This window comes from Humulus lupulus, chromosome 3 (assembly GCF_963169125.1).
Source record: "Humulus lupulus chromosome 3, drHumLupu1.1, whole genome shotgun sequence".
Taxonomy (NCBI): Eukaryota; Viridiplantae; Streptophyta; class Magnoliopsida; order Rosales; family Cannabaceae; genus Humulus; species Humulus lupulus.
In genome coordinates this window covers 278,787,660-278,806,448 of record NC_084795.1, presented here as the reverse complement: position 1 = coordinate 278,806,448, position 18,789 = coordinate 278,787,660, and the positions used below count along the sequence as shown (strand labels likewise).

General features: G+C 35.4%; 2 protein-coding genes across 6 annotated transcripts; one reads left to right on the top strand and one right to left on the bottom strand.

Annotated features, from left to right (window-relative positions):
• The first annotated feature begins 1,102 nt into the window (after nucleotides 1–1,102).
• On the top strand, nucleotides 1,103–5,749 carry LOC133824524 (KRR1 small subunit processome component-like). 4 transcript variants are annotated; one of them, XM_062257416.1, is made up of 13 exons: nucleotides 1,103–1,284; nucleotides 1,802–2,011; nucleotides 2,264–2,340; nucleotides 2,708–2,818; nucleotides 2,960–3,028; nucleotides 4,013–4,069; nucleotides 4,236–4,274; nucleotides 4,373–4,477; nucleotides 4,555–4,637; nucleotides 4,730–4,811; nucleotides 5,097–5,240; nucleotides 5,317–5,391; nucleotides 5,508–5,749. In XM_062257416.1, the coding sequence occupies exons 2-13, from the start codon at nucleotides 1,819–1,821 to the stop codon at nucleotides 5,622–5,624; spliced, it is 1,152 nt and encodes a 383-aa protein (XP_062113400.1). In that variant the 5' UTR covers nucleotides 1,103–1,284; nucleotides 1,802–1,818; the 3' UTR covers nucleotides 5,625–5,749. The 4 variants fall into 4 exon arrangements, with proteins under 4 accessions (XP_062113400.1, XP_062113402.1, XP_062113401.1 ...); XM_062257418.1 differs by having other exon boundaries at nucleotides 1,778–2,011; XM_062257417.1 differs by having other exon boundaries at nucleotides 1,736–2,011.
• Nucleotides 5,750–7,189: 1,440 nt separating this feature from the next.
• On the bottom strand, nucleotides 7,190–9,075 carry LOC133824523 (mitotic-spindle organizing protein 1B-like). Of its 2 annotated transcripts, XM_062257413.1 has the most exons (4): nucleotides 8,857–9,036; nucleotides 8,070–8,181; nucleotides 7,609–7,861; nucleotides 7,190–7,509 (listed from the first exon to the last, which is right to left on the bottom strand). In XM_062257413.1, exon 3 carries the CDS (start codon nucleotides 7,819–7,821, stop codon nucleotides 7,618–7,620), a length of 204 nt encoding a protein of 67 aa, XP_062113397.1. In that variant the 5' UTR covers nucleotides 7,822–7,861; nucleotides 8,070–8,181; nucleotides 8,857–9,036; the 3' UTR covers nucleotides 7,190–7,509; nucleotides 7,609–7,617. The 2 variants fall into 2 exon arrangements, with proteins under 2 accessions (XP_062113397.1, XP_062113396.1); XM_062257412.1 differs by having other exon boundaries at nucleotides 7,401–7,861; nucleotides 8,857–9,075.
• Between the last annotated feature and the right edge of the window lie 9,714 nt (nucleotides 9,076–18,789).

Here is an 18,789-nt window from a genome sequence, read left to right as displayed (position 1 = left end):
TTATACAAATTACAATATGCTGTTAATTAAAATTAATATTAATAACTATATGTTACAATATATAGTTAAAGATAATCACAATATTATTATTCTTTATAAAAATATTATATATATATTTTTTATTAAATCATAGCTAGTCAAGTCTCAACACTCAATGTTAAACCAAAATCATAATCTAATCCAAGTTTCAAGTTTTGTTACAAAAATATATTTAAAATTAAAAAATTAGTTTTGTAAATCTTTGTAATAATCATGTTAAATAAATTTATAGATATTTATGTAAATGTGAGTTACAAAAATAAACGTTTTAGTTGTGAAATTAGTTTTGTAAATTGTTGTTACAAAAATGTAAAACTTGTTAAAAAAAATATTATATTTCACCACTATATTCAATAAAGTGTTTTATAAATAATGAATATCTTAAATTTATATTTTTAAGTTTTGTAGCATAAATATGATGGTTCATGTAATTTTTTGGTACAATATTGTAACAATATGGAAAAGTATAATATTTTTATGTATTTTTTGTTTATGATTTCTTAACTATAAAATATTTTCGTAAATATTAGTTACAAAAATATATTTCTTAGTTGTAAAACTAGATTTGTAAACTATTGTTACAAAAATAAAAAAATTAGTTACGAATTTGTTTGTAAGTTTTATTTACAAAAAAATAAAAAATAAATTTACAATTCTATAACTGATTTTGTAAATATTATTTACAAACACGTAACAGATATTTACAAGTTTGTAACAGATATTTACTAGTTTGTAAATGTTGGTTACAAAAAATTGTATTTTACAGCTTTTATTTATGATTTTGTCACTCCGTATTTACAATTTTGTTATTCCGTGTTTTTATCCAAAAATTCTGTATTTTTGTAATGTACCATATTTTTCAGATTTTTTTTAACTTTTAATGTAATTTTGTAGATTTCCCAAATTTAAGCAACAAACTTGTTACATTAGGCGAGTTAAACATAATTAAAAACCCGCCCAATCTAACCCCACCTATACATATTTTTTTATACATTTACATATATTAATATATTATATACATAATTAAATTTATATATATTTTTTAAAAAAATACCTAAGTTATACCATTACTAAGTCTGCCTCTCAAGTTCTCAACTTTGCAGGCAGAGGACTACTAGGCAGGCAGTCCATTTTCTCTTCAGTTCAACGCCTCTCTCCACGCTCTTCTCTCTCGTCTCCGGTAGCATAAGTGCAGGACTCCGTCTTCGACGGCAACGCGACTTCGACTTTGGCAACAACAAACAGGTACCATATCTCTTCCAATCCATTCTCGCATTCTCTGAGTTTTTGTGGCAGAAAACTTGATTAATCTTTGGTGTTTCGATGCTGCAAGTTTCTTAATTTTTGAGGGTTTCACTGCTGCAAATGTCTGGCAGAAAAATTGATTAAGTTTTGGGTATATTACTGCTGCAATTGTCTTAAATTTCACTACTGCAAATGTCTTAACAGTTTCTTAGTGTTAGTATTTGTGTCTTCTGAGTACCTTTAGATTCCCAGAACCTTAATTGTGTGTATTCTCAGTGCCTTGCTGCTTAATGTGATGTTGTTGGGCATCTTTACAAATGATCAGATTTCAATATATATGGGCTGTTTGCATATAATTATCATAATGAGTTGAAGTAATCATAATTATGTAAATGAAAAAGAAAAAGAAAAAATCAACTAATTTTATGATTTATTAATTTTAGAATTGCAGATAGTTTGAATATCCCTATTATCAATTCCAAACGAGCTATAGCTATAAGCCTCGTTTCTGTTCTAGGGTTTTAGAAATTAGTCATGGAGCACGACAATGGTGACTTGGAGCACGAGGTCAAGACCAAAAAGCACAAGGGGAAGCATGATAAGCCCAAGCCTTGGGACGATGACCCCAACATTGACCGTTGGAAGATTGAGAAATTTGATCCCTCTTGGAACGAAGGGGGCATGCTCGAAGTCTCCACCTTCTCCACCTTGTTCCCTCAGTACTTGGGTAATTTCTTTTCCCTGCCCTCTTTCTTGTTTGTTTTCTCATAAAATGTGGCTAAACTAAGCCAATTCAAAGCTTCGCTTGGGTTTCATCGGTGGATTGTTTTAGGATCCGAGTATACTTTTTTCAGAACCTTGTTACATTCAATATTATTGTAATGTTATTATGTTTTGATGAATATTTGAACTAGAAAAATTTAGTTTGGATATGTTGCACTTTCTCATGCGACATGAACATATTTATTGTCTTGCCCAGAAAAATATTTGCAGGAAATTTGGCCTAAGGTGAAGTCTGCTTTGAAAGACCATGGTGTTTCGTGTGAACTAAATCTGGTGAGTCATTAAAGTAAAGAGCGTTTAAAATCACTTTTGTTTTTCTTTTAAAATTTGCCCAATATTAGTTATTGACAGACCATATATGAGAATATTTGTGCTGATGAGGTCTTTATGATTAGGGTTCACTGATTTATTTATTTGAATAAGAAATGGCACTGGTGTACTATTATGGTTTAGAACTAAGATTACACCCAGAGGAGTTTGTAAGCACTAACAAACTTCACCAAGTTTATCACTGAAATTACAAATCAGGCAGCATCAAAACATAGATACTTTACAACAAATCTTTGCCCCCTGATGCATTATCGACAGATTTATTTAATTGTAATAGTTGATTTATTGCGGTTTTATATATGTTGATCAGGTTGACGGTTCCATGACAGTTACAACTACCAGAAAGACTAAAGACCCATACATAATTGTCAAGGCTAGGGATCTTATTAAGCTTCTATCAAGAAGTGTGCCCGTAGCTCAGGTACAAATTACCATGTTTTTGTCATTTGTGTTTGCATTTCCACTATAGGTTTTTGAATTAGGTAATTTTTAACTATGTTGTTGCAAAGCGTCCCTTTAATTGTATTCACTTTGAATAATCATCTTTAAAATTTCAATGCAGGCTATAAAAATACTGAATGATGAAATGCAGTGTGATGTCATCAAGATTGGAGGTTTGGTTCGCAATAAGGTGAGCAATTTATATGTTTAATTTTTTTTGCTCAAAGTGTGTGTGTTAAAATTGTTTGTAATAATTGACTTTTTTTTATTTCTTAAAGAAACAACTGCTGTAGTGCACAGTGTATGGCTAAAATCTACAGTAGTCATTTGAAGAAAAACATCTTAACAAGACTGATGCAAGGTTCTTAGTCTCGTTTTGGACAAAAATCAATTGGCTGTGCCTAATCTTAAAAGGTTGTTTTAATTTGAGGTCCTTATGCGGTGATCATGACCTTGTCTTTTTTAGGTATTGTTAGTAAAACAGATATGTATTTATCTCTCTTTTCTTGGAATTATATTTAGTTGTTTAGTTTAGATCTCCCAGAAGTTAAATTTTCTACTTAATTTTTACGAATCAGGCACTTAGTCGTGTTTTACGTCTCTGTTGGTGAAGTCATAGCCGGTTTTATTAAAATTTAATACTGTGAGGTTAAAAGGTGTAACACAAAGGATGTTAATGCCCAAGCAGGAAAGCAATACTAGACTAAAGTGTTTATAAATTTGTTCTATAAGGTAATGGCTCAGTTAGGAGACGTAGTCTTCAAAAGCCGGCATGCAGTTTGCTCCCACGAGGTTTAGGTTTGTGTCCCACTTGGGTACCTTTATGGCAATTGCTATAGTTTTCTGGTTCCAAGTATTGTAAGATCAAGCGGGAAGCCTAGTTAAAAAAAAATCACCTTTCATTTCTATTAGTAGTCTTCAAACTCAAAGTATTTTCAACATTGTGCCCACCTTAGATTAATTACTTAGGGATATTGTTTAGGTGTGTAGTCTGATGATATGCAAAAATATTATAGTTGAAGTTATGCAATATTGTATGTAATATGGATTCCTTTCATGGATAATGCTCTCTTTCTCTCTCTCTTTACTGGCTACGAGGGAAGTGCAAATTTTTTGAACACTAACAGACCTCAAAATTAATTTAATTAGTGGTTGGTGGTGTAATTGTATGCAGGAACGGTTTGTTAAACGAAGACAACATCTTATAGGTCCCAATTCTTCCACTTTAAAGGTGTGTTTATTTATTTTAATATGATATGTTAGCTAATAATCTGTACTTAAAAATAAAGTGTATTATCTGTTATTTTTTGAACAGACGATAATTATCTGTGACACAATATGTTAGAGATGCTTTTCAATACTGGATACTTATTTGACCCATTTTGAATGGCTTGCAGGCACTTGAAATACTAACTGGATGCTATATTCTGGTTCAAGTAATTATCCAATTTCCTTTTTCTTTCATGTGTCCTATGCCAAGACGCATATAATTTATAAAATGACTTTTTTTTTTATGTTGATGCTAAATGAATAGGGAAACACTGTTGCTGCCATGGGCTCATTTAAAGGTTTGAAGCAAGTTAGGAAGATAGTGGAAGATTGCATTCAAAATAAAATGCATCCCGTGTACCATATTAAGGTACGTATCTCGGTAGTTATTGTTTATATTATCGACTTTTTTCTCTATAATCAACCCCTCTTGATTCTCATTTGTAGATCCTGATGATGAGGAAAGAGCTTGAAAAGGATCCTGCTCTTGCAAATGAAAATTGGGATAGGTTTCTTCCCAAATTTAAGAAGTAGGGCATATTCACTCTTTGTCGTCTTTTTTTCTTTTTTTGGTGATTGTATTTTTATTTACCAAAGTTATTTACTCCTTTTGTTTGTTTAGGAAAAATGTTAAGCAAAAGAAGGTTAAAAGTAAAGAGAAGAAACCATATACACCATTCCCCCCTCCTCAACAACCTAGCAAGGTGCGTATTTACTATTCGATTCCTGAAAGAGTTTCATAGCATTGTTCTATTTTTATGTTTCTACATACATTACAAGATGCAGTGTTTAAAGCCAGTAATCTGCATGAAATTGGTAAAACTTGATGTCATTCCATTCCACTTTCTTTTCTTTTTCTTTTTTCGTCTTGTATTGATTTGTGCATGTTAGCTTTTTGTTTCTGATTGTGGATGCACTCCTACTTGTAATTGGGATTTTCCTTATTTTAAAGGGATAATAACAGTCATGTTTGAAAAATATATTAACAGATTGATATGCAACTGGAAACTGGAGAATATTTTTTGTGTGATAAGACAAAATCAGCGAAGAAGTGGCAGGAGAAGCAGGAGCAGCAAGCGGAGAAGACTGCCGAAAGCAAAAGAAAACGAGACGCTGCATATATTGCCCCGGAGGTATTAAATAATGATAATGTGACACCCATTTTTCACCTTCTGAGAAGGACATATAATATTGGTGTATACGTTTCAGGAGCCTATAAAGCAAGATAGCAACTCGAAAAATAATGACAAGGAAGATGTGGCTGCAATGGCCAAGTCCTTAAAGGTAATTAATTAGATAACGAGTGTATTTTATTTATAATGAAAAATTATTTGGTTTTGTCAGAATAAGAATGGTTTACAAGCTGCAATTGGGAATGTTTAACTATTTTACTTTGACAGAAAAAAGCCAAGGAGTTTGGAAAACAAAAATTGGCTGAGAATGTGGATGCAGAGGCATATATAGCAGAAGCTGGAGAAAAGCCTAAGAAAAAGAAATCCAAACACAACCATTCTTAACTAACTACTATGTTACATTGGTGATATGGTTCATTGTAACTGAGAACATACATGGTTTTGAGATGTTTGTACTGTAAAATTTTTGATACTTGTATAGTAATTGTTATAGTTTTTTGGTCCCTGAATATTGAAAGGTTAGTCGACCAGGAGAGTCTAGTTCCAAAAGCAAAAAAAGACTGAGCTTATTTTGAGTTGGTTTAGAAAGCAAAAATACATTAATTTGAAACAAAAGTCGTTGGTTTTAAATAATTTAAATGCTTTTGTAAAATAGCTATAACCGATCAAATAACATCAACCAAATATCGATTATTTTTATATTACAAGACTTACAAACTCATTAATGTAATTTTCTAGATTGTACTTTAGAAAATTTATCAAAGGTCGTTTGTTAATTTAATTGTAAAGTTTGTACTATATGAAGCAATAACACGATTCACCTGTCTTTAAGTTTCTATTGCAACCTCAAGATTTTTTTTTCTTTAATCTTGGGCATAATCATAAATTCAGCAGCCTACTAAAAAGGGCTCCTCAGGCCTGCATCTCGATCGAGATTGACACTATACACAACTTATTTACCATCCATTTTTTATCATATAAACTTACATTTCTTACAGTGGGCATTACTATAAAAAGAAGTAAGAATTTTGCAATGTAATAGGAATATATAATAGGAATGTTGAACTCATAAGTGAGTAGATATTCTTCAACTAAAAACTATAAAATGAATATTAGGAGCATTTTTCTTTATAGTTTGAATAGCCGTTGGAGATTGTTGGCGATTTTCCTGATGTGTAATCTTTGAGTTTTGACCATTTCAATCTCACCTTAAATAATTAATAATTATACACACAACAGCTCAGCGAACGAAACAGACATTACAAATTTTACAAGTAATGTCATTTAGTTTTCAGTAAGATCAACAAATCTTCAAAGTTTTAAAGAAATGGTCAAAAGGTTACTATATATAAATTGTTTATCTTTTCTACATGATCAAACTTACTATATTTATTATATTACTATATTTATTATAACATACTGTTCATACTCTAAACTATTTTTTTATTAATTTCTCATCATTTCTCTCTCTCTTCGCACTACATTTCTAGTTTTTTTTTTTTAATTTAAATGTCAAAAGTTAGTTATGCTTAATTTATTTAAATTGTTATTATTATTTTTTCTTCTCACAATATCTTTAATTATGGACTGATAGTTAAATAAATATTTGAAAAATAAAAATATATAATATTTAAATATTGTCATGAAAATATATTTTATTTATAAATTTGGATTAATTAAAAATAAAGTATAATTATATTTAACATTATATATACTTGTAAATATTATTAAAAGATATAGAGATATTATTGAAATTAAAAGAATATTTAAAATAAATAAAAATATAATATTTAAATAATATAGAAAAATATATATATATATATATATAATATAATGTAAAAGTTAAAGGTGAAATCGAAAAAGTAGCTTGATGTATTTTATAGTATAGAGTAAAAAAATGGTTGGGAGTGCTCTTACCCAGTAATATGTGAGCTAAGATATAAATAAGATACAGTAAAAGGAGTGCTTAATTATGAGTTTATCAACAGCAACAAAGTTTAAACAGATAACAATGAAGAAATGCACACACCTAACCTAGTTTAATAAACTAGAAAAATGAAACTATCATACAGAACAAGCTAATAAAGAACAACTATGAAGTTTAAGATCTTTGAAAAAATGTTAATTCAACAAAACCACCTCTCATTAAGAAGAGGGAAAAAAAGAAAAAGTCATTCTTGTTTTTCAACCAATCTATGACATTGACAACTCCTTGGGAAATTCTAATCAGACTCTCAAATTCATTTCCCAATTCTGGTGCACTCTTTACCTGGTTTCATCACCATTAACATAATGAGCAAATGAGGTTCAGTATTCACACAAGCAAAAGGGGGGGAATGGTTTGTTGGTGTAATGTAAATGAAGAAACCTGTTCAATTCAAGTCTGAGATGAAGAAGAGGACATGGTTTCTGTCCGGAGTTCCTTGACGAGAGCAGCCAAAGCCTCAGGGTTGAGACCCAAATCGCAGAGAGCAATGAGCACAGAAAGGGTGTGACGATCAAGCCCTGTGTCAAGCATATTGGACATGTGAAACGCTAGGTCAAGAGATTCCCTAGCAGTTTTTGCAGCCTTGGCATCCATGAATGTAAGTCCAAGAAGCTTTGTTCAAAAATCTCAAAATCTGAAGGAAACACCAACAATTTCGATTCATCAAGATCTGAATCTGATTAGAAAGCTATAAATCAATCGAATCTTCAGATAAATGAAATAGAATTTAGGAACATAATTGGTCTGCCACCTTTAATGGGGTTTGGGTAAAAGATTAAACAACCATGAATAATTAGGAAAATATGAAGAAAGATTGCGATGTAAGAGAAATTAGAACAAACCAGTTTGAGAACGATGGTGAGAGTCTTCAAGAAATGAGTTCGATTTCAGAGAATGGAAAAGACAACGTTTCAACGTTTCTTCGCTAAGATTTGAGCTTTATAGTCACCTCACCTGCATTTACCAAAAAATGCATGCCATATCTAAAGATCTTGTGACGCAACTGCTTTGAGCATGATTGTCTTTTCTTTTTCTTTTTCATTTACATAATTATGATTACTTCAACTCATTATGATAATTATATGCAAACAGCCCATATATATTAAAATCTGATAATTTGTAAAGATGCCCAACAACATCACATAGAATACACACAATTAAGGTTCTGGGAATCTAAGGTACTCAGAAGACACATGTACTAACACTAAGATACTCACCCACGGATTCGCACAACACAAGGACTTAGTGTTGTGTTGCCCAAAAAAAAATCAAGCAATGAATTAAAATGTCTCTTCAGTTCAGGTCTCCATAACATTCCTCACATTTTTTTTATCAGACGAACGAACGAACGAAAGTTATTTAAGGAGCGAGCAGTTTTGCAGGCAGAGAAAAGGCAACCAAAGTTCGATTAGAGGAAGTAGTCAAGCAAGTATTTACTCTCATTCAAGCAAGGTAGCAGTACATCGAACTGTGAATTTTAAAAACTCACTCTAGGATTCGAAAGAAAGTTCCAAAAACAACGAGTGCATGACATACTTTTCTATTGTACTTTTTGGAATATAGATTTTTTTGTTACAGATATGATTCACTTATCTATTATACAAGTAATAGTGTAATACTATGACTGACCTCGGTGACAGAGAAGAAGGTCCGCCGCCGACGCCAAGGAGAAAGATGCCGCGAGCGCCGCCGAGGAGAGAGGGGAAGGATACCTGCAGTCCGAGCGGCCACTGCACTGCGCTACCGCTGATAGTAGAGACTTAGGGTTCGAACCGTCGGAGAAGGAGGGTCGGGCTCGGGGTCGGGGGTGGGAGGCGACTGTGATTTGTGGAGTGATATAAGAGAAGCCTAACTAATAAATGGGATTATTCAAAATAAATAATAATAATAATAATAATAATAATAAATTGGCTATTGGGATTTCTTGAATCTTGGGCTATACAAATTGAGATTTGGAATTTTTTGTTTTTTTTAGGAAATTACTTTTTATATGTGATTTTTTTATAGAGTATGCAAAAATATGGTTTTTTTCAAAAAAAAAAAATAATCTATGATATGTTTTAAGAATTTTTACTTTTATGGGTTTATTTTTCTATATCTTTGAATAAAGTTGGTTTATGTCATAGTTTTACCATTAATCAAGTTTTATTAATTTAGAATGATATGTTTGTAATTTAATTATTATTTTTTTAGCTTATTTGTTTTTTATATTATTTTTATGTGACTGATTTTATATTAAATTTTTCTTTGGTTGTTTTGAAATTTTTTTTCTTTTTTTTAAAATATGAATTGTGTTTACTATTATTTTTTATTTATTGTAAACATATTTTTCCTTTTTTTTATATTGTACATTTTTTTTTTCAAATCCTAAGTAAAATAACCAGTTACTTGATTGAATTTTGACAGCTATGTAAAAAAAAATTCTAGAGCTAGGTTCAATGTGCAAAAATATGATAATTATACTTTTGCTAATTTGTAGACCAAGTATGTCACATCACCATGTTACAACTAGGTCTAAAAAAAATAGATGTGAAGAAAAAGAACAACTTGCAATGGTAACTAGTTACTTAGCCAGACCTAAAAAAAAAAATAGGATCCAAATAAAAAATCTAAACTAATCATAATCTTAACTAGTTACAACTAAGTTTGAAAAAAAAAAAAAAAAAAACCAATCGACATGGTACTTGATTACTTAGTGGGGTGTGAAAACAAAATCAGATGTAAACAAAAAAAATTCTAAATTGATCATTATCGTAACTAGTTACGACTAGGATTAAAAATATCAGATATGAATAAAAAGAATCAATCACCATGGTACCCAATTACTTAAACAGATTTGAACAACAAAAATATGAAACAGATCGTGTTATCCCCGTTTCCTGCCAGGCGCCAGGGTCCGTGCTTCAGGCCCACGGGCTGGCCAAATGAGTTTGGGCCCAGCCCAGGCCCGTTTGGCAAAAAGTATAATAGATATCGACAGCCCAATTCTAGGCGAGGCTCGAAAGGCGTCCGGGGAGTATTGTCCGGGACGGTCATCCGAGAGATGGTATGTTTGGCTTCCGGATAACAGTCGGGATCGATGTGGATGATCCCGAAGCCTGGTAAAAGGTCCGTGTAACGCCCCAACGCCTGGGACCGTTACAATGTGCCTTATAAACAGTGCTAAACTTGCTAATCGAGTCATTTGGCCAATGTAATGCCCCGAACTCTCCGATATGGTTTAATGGCGGGAATAGTAGGCCGGGAGGGCCATACTTGTTTAATTATGCCATTAATTGATAATATGCATGTATATGTGAATTATACTATGGTATGATGTTATATGCGTGCATGCGGGTCCACATTTGAATAATTATGATGTTTTGTTAATTTGGCCCATTGAGGGTGAATATGTGTATTTGGGTGCATAACTTGATTTGTGAATGAGATTCCATTATTATGGAGATATATTCGAGCTATTCAGCATGAGACGATCATATAGAGTGGATTAGCGGTTTTGTCATAACGGGGTCAATTTTGGGGTAATAGGAATGTTTATTTGATGATAAATTGGGAATATTTGAGATCAGGGTGCAATTTCAGAGGTTTTGACTATAATGTCCCCGGGGGTGTTTTTGGGACCCCAAGCACTAGGTTTTATTTGAGGTTACTTAAGCTTGAAGTAGTTGTCAGATAGAACGTACGATCAGAAAACCTTTCGTTCTCTCTCTTTAGTTCATTTTCGCCACCCGAAGCATTTTTGAAGAAATCTTGAGTTCTAGGAGTCGGAATCAAGCGAGGATCGAGGCATAGCGATCCTAGGAAAGATTAGAAGCTTCTTAACCGAAGGATTTGACGGAAAACAACCCAATAGAAGGTAATCAAAGTTTAAGTTTAGAGTTTTTCCGAGTTTCTAAGCTTTGAATTGATTTTGTGAATCGTTGAGTTTTCAGTTCGTTTGAACCTTGGGTTTTGAGGGCTTTGAAGTATTGGGAAGCTTGGGAACTTTGTTTTGATGATCGGGGAATGTTTAGGTATGAATTTGGAGGCTTTGGAGTGTTAAAAATACGGTTGGGAGTGGCCCAGAGTTGAGGGCCACGATCCTGTTCTTGGGGTGCCGTGGCCCTGCTTCAAAGAAGCAGGTGGGAGTTTTTGTAACGACCCAAATTCACTAATAAGGCTTAAGGGCCTTGATTAGTGTGCCGGGAGGGCATGATGGGAATTATGTGTGATTTTTTATGATTAAGATGCATGATTATGATTTTAAGCAAGTTATATGACTATGTGAATTATATTATGTGATAATTATGATGTGTGAATTGTACCACGTGGATGTTGTGATACCAGTGTGATGCACGTGCCGAGACGGTCCTAGAAAGCTAGATAATGGTAACTGGTGATTTGGTAACCTGCGTAACTGTTAGTAACCATAGAGAGTAACAGGTTTTATGGGGAAAGTGGTAGAATTGCAAAGCTGGTGAAAAGACAAGTATGGCCTTGAGGTTTAGTTAGGAAGGGGTATTAGTGGAAGGGTAGAATAGTCATTTGGTAGGATAAATGATCATTAGCTGAAGGGAAAATATCATATACGTATAACACTTGGAGAAATGGGTTAATGCTGAAATTGGGGACCTAGAGGAAGGGCAAACCTAAGAAGAAGAAGGGAGAAACTGAATTTAGCTTTTGGAAGAAGAATTTAAGGGTGATTGAAGTTGTCAAGCAAGCTTGGATCAAGGGTATTCAGAGGTAAGATCTTGATTATGATATATCCAAGTTTTAAGTCTGGAATTTTAGATAATGAATGTGAATTGAGGCAAGTTGGTGGCTGGTTTTATGTAATTTAAGAATTGGGAAATCAAGGGGGAAGGAGGTTTGGAGCTGGAGGTTGGACTCATCACTCAAGGTAAGGTCTCTGTGTGTTTATTAGGCTTGTTTCTGTTAAGATATAGGGAGTTTGGAGTGTGGTTTGTGTTTGAGTTCAAGCTGTTCTTATTTTTCTGGTTTGAGTTGTTAAGTGTGAAATTCAAGAGTGAATTTTAGGATTGAAGGTGTGAGTGAGCTTGGGCATGATGTTTTTGGGTTGTTGTGAGGTTTATTAAGGGTTTAGAGTTGGTTTTGGGACTTAGGATGGAGTTTGGGGTGATTTGGAGAGGTTGGAGCTCGGGAAAATGCGAAGGAAAAACCCAAAATTCTGGGCTGCGAAGGCGTGCCGCGGCACGGGTTTTGTGTGCCGCGGCTTGGAGTCTCTGACTGATGGGTGTCGCGGCACAAGGAAGTGGTGCCGCGGCACAAGGCTAATTTCAGAGTGTCACTTTTGGCAATTTTTGGCCTTTGCTCCGGGGGTTCGGGGGATGTCTCCGGGGTGTTGTTTTAAGGTTTTGGGGGTTCCGAGAGTGTGGGTTAGGTACCGGGAAGATAGTCTTGGATTGGTTAATGACAAAGAATATTATGTTTGTATTGTGATTAGGACTTTGGAGAGGCTTGGAGTAGAGGACCGTGCTTGTGGCTACGTGGCATCGGAAACCAGTGAATTGAAAGGTAAGAAAACTGCACCCGAATGTATGATTGTGATGGGACTAAGTGCTCCCGAGAGTTGTATTGTGTCATCGTTGGTATTATGCCAAGGGACACGTATAAGCGGTCTAAGAGTACCGTTCATGATTTTAGCGCACGGGGCGCGAATTGGCCATTGGAAGCCAGAAACAATAGGTTAACAGAGGGAGCAGCCTGTGAGCGCTAGCCCTGGTTAACATCTGTGTTTTATGTATTTTGAGCTGAGATGCTTAGTATGTGGTATACTTGAATGATGATATACTTGAATTTATGAGATGCCATATGAGTAATTGACTTGATTGCTAGTTGTTCATGCTCTGTTATTGCTGTGTTTCTTGCTGAGCCTTGGCTCACGGGTGCTTCGTGGTGCAGGTAAGGGCAAGGGCAAGCTGGACCAGGCCTGAGGTGGAGAGCTCCGAGGTGAAATGTACATAGCCAGCCGTTCGATCACCATGGTCGAGGAGTGTGTCAGGACAGAGATTACCTAACTGCTCATTTTGCCTTAGTATGGCTGTTAATGTATTTAAACTTTGTAACTTTTGTAAATGGCTTTTAAACTGTCAATTTTGGGATCCCATGTACATAAACAATGTTTAGTAATGAAAACGTAACTTTTGAGACCAAACCTCTTTTAACCCTAGTTCCTCTACTATTCCAGTAACACGCTTTTACTTTAATGACTTGATTAGCAAGTCTGGCATTTTATAAACACACAGTGTAACGGTCTTGGCTATCCAGGGCGTTACAGTTTTTGTACCTGCTGGGCGCCGCGGCCCTTGCTTCAGGAAACTCTGGGGGCCGCGGCCCAAGGTGCCAGGGCCGCAGCCCATGCCCAGTCTACAGGAACCTTGGCATTTTAGGTGGCCAGGTCCTCCATTTGTGGGTTCTGGTATGGGTGTTGGCCCCAGTGATCAGAAAAGGAAGGTTTCTGATACCTTTCCAGTTCCAGGTTCTGACAGGAGACCCCGTGGTATTTCTATGGGTCGTCCAAGTGGTGGTGAAGCCTGGAGGTCTTATCCTGAGTGCCCTAGATGCAAGAGGCATCACTCGGGAGAGTGTAGGGCAAAGGCCTACTTCTCATGTGGAGCAGTGGGTCATCTTAAAAAGGATTGCCCTAAGGCAAGAAAAGAAGAACCTAGAAAAGCGGACAGCTCAGCCCCAGCTCGAGTGTTCGCATTGACACAAGCAGAAGCTGAGGCTTCTCCCTCAGTTGTTACAGGTCAGCTTCTTAGCGCTGGAACCCCTTATAGTGTTTTGATTGATTCTGGTGCTACACATTCCTTTGTTGCTAGTAGTGTTATTGATAGACTGTGTAGACCTTGTGATTTTTATGCTGTGGGGTTTGGTACCTTGTTACCCACTGGAGAGTTAGTGGTATCCAAGAGATGGGTTAGATCTTTGCCAGTGACAGTGGAGGGCAGAGAGTTATCAGTGGATTTGATAGAGTTGGTTATGACTGACTTTGATATGATACTTGATATGGATTGGTTGGCAAAGTATGGGGCCACCATTGATTGCAGAAGGAAGATGGTCACCTTTGAGCCTGAAGGTGAGGATCCTTTTGTGTTTGTTGGTGCTGTTCATGGACCTCGCATTCCTATGATTACTGCATTGGGGGTTAGGGATTTATTGCAAGGAGGTTGCATTGGGTTCTTAGCTAGTGTGGTTGATACCACCCAGGTCGTGCCAGTGAGACCAGAGGATACCAGGTTAGTTTGTGAGTTTCTCGATGTGTTTTCAGAGGATTTGCCAGGGTTGCCTCCGCATAGAGAAATTGAGTTCGTTATAGAACTGGCACCAGGGACGGAGCCAGTGTCTAGAGCGCCTTACAGAATGGCCCCAACTGAGTTGAAAGAATTAAAGGTGCAGTTGCAAGAACTGCTGGATTTGGGTTTTATCAGACTTAGTTTTTCACCTTGGGGTGCGCCGGTTCTGTTTGTAAAAAAGAAGGATGGTTCTCTGAGAATGTGTATTGATTACAGGGAACTAAATAAGCTGACAATTAAGAACAAGTATCCTTTGCCAAGGATAGATGATATGTTCGATCAGTTGCAAGGCAATAAGGTATTCTCGAAGATTGATCTTCGTTCTGGTTATCATCAGTTGAGGGTCAAGGAAGGAGATATACCCAAGACTGCTTTTCGTACCAGGTATGGGAATTATGAGTTCTTAGTTATGTCATTTGGATTGACTAATGCCCCTGCTGCCTTTATGGATCTGATGAACAGAGTGTTCAAGGACTTTCTAGACTAGTTTGTGATCGTTTTTATTGATGACATTCTGGTATATTCTCAGTCAGAGTCAGAACATGAGTATCACTTGAGATTGGTTCTTCAGAGACTGAGGGAACACAGACTGTTTGCTAAGTTCAAGAAGTGTGAGTTCTGGTTGTCTCAGGTTTCCTTTCTTGGGTACATTGTTAGTAAGGAGGGGATTATGGTAGATCCAGCGAAGATTGAGGCGGTCAGAGATTGGCCAAGGCCAAAGAATGTTAGGAAAAATAATATTGCCTCAATGGAAATGGTAAGATAATGTTACAACTCTAGACAATATATTACAAATAAATATTGATTGATTAAAAGTGTTACAACTCTGTGACAAAAGGTACATGTAAATATAGAGAAAGAGGTAGAAGATGATAGAAATAGAAAATACAACTCTAAGACAAAATATACAAATAAACTAGAAGTAGTATAATGAAAAGATATAGATGAGATTACAACTCTAAAACAAAAGATACATGTAAAAGAGTGAATAATAGAAGAAAAGAAAAGCAATATAATAAAAGAACAAGAATAAGAACAATGAACAAAGAACTCTCACTCACACAACCAAAGTGAAGAGTATTGGGGATCACCAACTTGAACAAGGTTTGAAACCTTTGTCCAAAAGCTTATTTCCCCCTAACTCAAGCACTAAGGGATCTCTCACAGATTTTGGAAATGCTTTCTGGAATAATCAAGCCTCAAGGTGTTTCTAGCCAAGTGCTCTAGTGGATAGAAATGATGTGTCTTACAAGTGAGCATTAGGCTCCTATTTATAGAGTTTAGAGACACCCTTTGAATTTCAAATTCCACCAACCCCCATGACTGTTACCAATGATAAATTGGGTGTTTTATGAAATTAAAATAGAGATTTGGGAGTTACTTGGCTGTTGGAAACGTTCAAAATTGGATAAAAACCAACTTAGTATGAATCTGTCAGCCACTAGCGCCGCGGCGCTAGTTTCAAGCGCCGCGGCGCTAGTTTCAAGCGCCGCGGCCCTTGGTCAGTTTCAGCAACCAATTTTTTGAGTTTTTTCCAAAACGTTCCAATTTATTCCCACTTGATTTTGTAACTTCCATACACAATATGGGAGTTAAAATCACATCTCTATCAGCCATTTCTCATATGGCTTTATGAAATCCAATCTCAAATGTGTAACATATAATATACACATTATTGGGTAATATTTGGGAGTTACAAATTTGTGATGAATTTGTAACACCAAATATGTTACATGTTTGGATTTTTCACATATATCCAAATAATGTAACTCTCTATTATATGTTACAATATGTGACACTCTATGTCACATTTATTTAATCTAAAACATTATATTATAAAATAATATAATATTACATTATATTATAAAATAATATAACATTCCCCCATTAGATTAAATAGTCATCTATTGTAACACTTATTTAATCAATCATTATATTTAAAATATAACATATCCCCCACTTGATTAAATAAGAACTCTCTCTTATAGGAGTCATTGCATTGATGCATAAAGTAAAGTGTTTTTCAACTTGAACTTTACTATAGTGTAATTATCACAAAATTTGTCGAAAATTTGGTTGCACTAGGCATTGAACCATCTTTTCATGATGACAAATCGGTGATAATACACACACCTTTGTGATGTTCACTTGAGACCTCTATGTCTCGCTTTGCACCGTTAATGGCCATGTGCACTTTCCATTCATGGACGTTCTTGAGAATACTCCCAATTCTCATGAGAGGCAGCACCACCCCTAGGTCCATATAGGTAGAATTCTTACAGTATTTTGTTACCAAAAATACTTGTCTTTACAAGACTGAATTCTATTAAAAAACCTTTCAGTTTTAACCCTCCATTTGGTAACACACAAGTACTCAATATCTCAGATGGGACTTGTTTTGAGTACAACTAATATTCACTTGATTGACTTGTTCTTACCTATTGAACCTAACACTAGTTGAGTAACTAGTGTTAAGATAGGTTGCCATCAATCGTGAATCTCTTTAGGGAGTTTAAGTCCCATCCCTCGAGATGATGCAGCCACTAAATCCCTCGTTAGTGGCTTAGTGAAAGGATCCGCCAGATTTTCACTTGTTCTCACATAGGATATTGAGATGACTCCTCTTTGAATCAATTCTCTTACATATCCATGTCTTAGACTAATATGTCTAGACTTCCCATTATACACTCCACTGTATGCTCTAGCCAATGTTGCTTGGCTATCACAATGTATCGATATAGTAGATACATTATCTTTGATTAGGGGAATCTCTATCAACAGATCCCTTAACCATTCGGCCTCTTTGCCAGTAGCAGCTAGAGCTATGAACTCCGCTTCCATAGTGGAATGAGATATACAGGTTTGTTTCTTGGAACCCCAAGAAATTGCACCTCCACCAAGTGTAAATACCCAACCAGTTGTGGACAAGTTGTCCCCAATATTGGATATCCAACTTGCATCTGTATATCCTTCTAATATCGAAGGAAATTTGGAGTAGTGAAGGCTTAGTCCTTTGGTTTTCTTGAGATAACCAAGGACTCTTCCAATTGCCTTCCAGTGATCCACACTTGGATTACTTGTAAACCTACTAAGTTTACTTACCGCAAATGCTATATCAGGTCTAGTACATTGGGCAGCGTACATTAGACTCCCTATAGCACTAGCGTACTCCAATTGAGCCACCGCTCTTCCTTCATTCTTCTCTAGTTTTACACTATGATCGAATGGAGTATTGGCATCTTTAACCTTGAGATGGTTAAATTTGTTCAATACTTTCTCAACGTAGTGGGCTTGTCCTAGCGCAAAACCTCCACTATGTTTCTTTACTTTGATACCGAGTATGGTATCAACTTCTCCAAGATCTTTCATCATGAAGGTTGATGATAGAAACCTCTTCGTTTCTTCTATCCCTTTCATGCTATTACTTAGAATAAGCATGTCATCCACATATAAGCAAACAATGATCACATATCCCTTACAAGTTTTGGAATACAAACACTTGTCTCCATTGTTATGTCTAAACCCATTAGACATGATGGCTTGATCAAATTTCTCATGCCATTGCTTAGGAGCTTGTTTCAATCCATATAAGGATTTTACAAGTCTACAAACTTTATGTTCATATTTTGGTAGGACAAACCCTTCGGGTTGTTCCATATAGACCTCCTCATTGAGGTCACCATTAAGGAATGCCGTTTTGACATCCATTTGATGAACATACAAGTTGTGTATAGAAGCTAAAGCGAACAAAATTCTTATAGAAGTTGTTCTTGCAACAGGCGCATAGGTATCGAAATAATCGATACCCTCTTTTTGCCTAAACCCTTTAGCTACTAATCTAGCTTTAAAGGTTTGGATAGTGCCATCAGTGTGGTATTTTCTCCTAAATACCCACTTACACCCAATTGACTTAGACCCCGGTGAGAGGTCTACCAATTCCTAAGTGTTATTGGAAAGAATGGAATCCATCTCATCATTGATGGCTTCTTTCCAAAATGCACTATCTCTTGATTGCATAGCTTCTCTATAAGTCTTAGGATCATCCTCAACAAGAAGTACAATAGGAATTTTCCTAATGACTTCCTCTCTATTTCCTTCTACCATGTAGAATGAAATTCGTTGAGAATCTATCTCATCCACTACTAGACTTTTATGATTTTTAAGCCTTTGACTTCTTCTAGGTTCAAAGGGTTGCTTTACATCCTTTTGAGAATTCTCCTCTTGAGAATCAACTTTGGATGTAGAAACTTGAGAATTGTTCTCA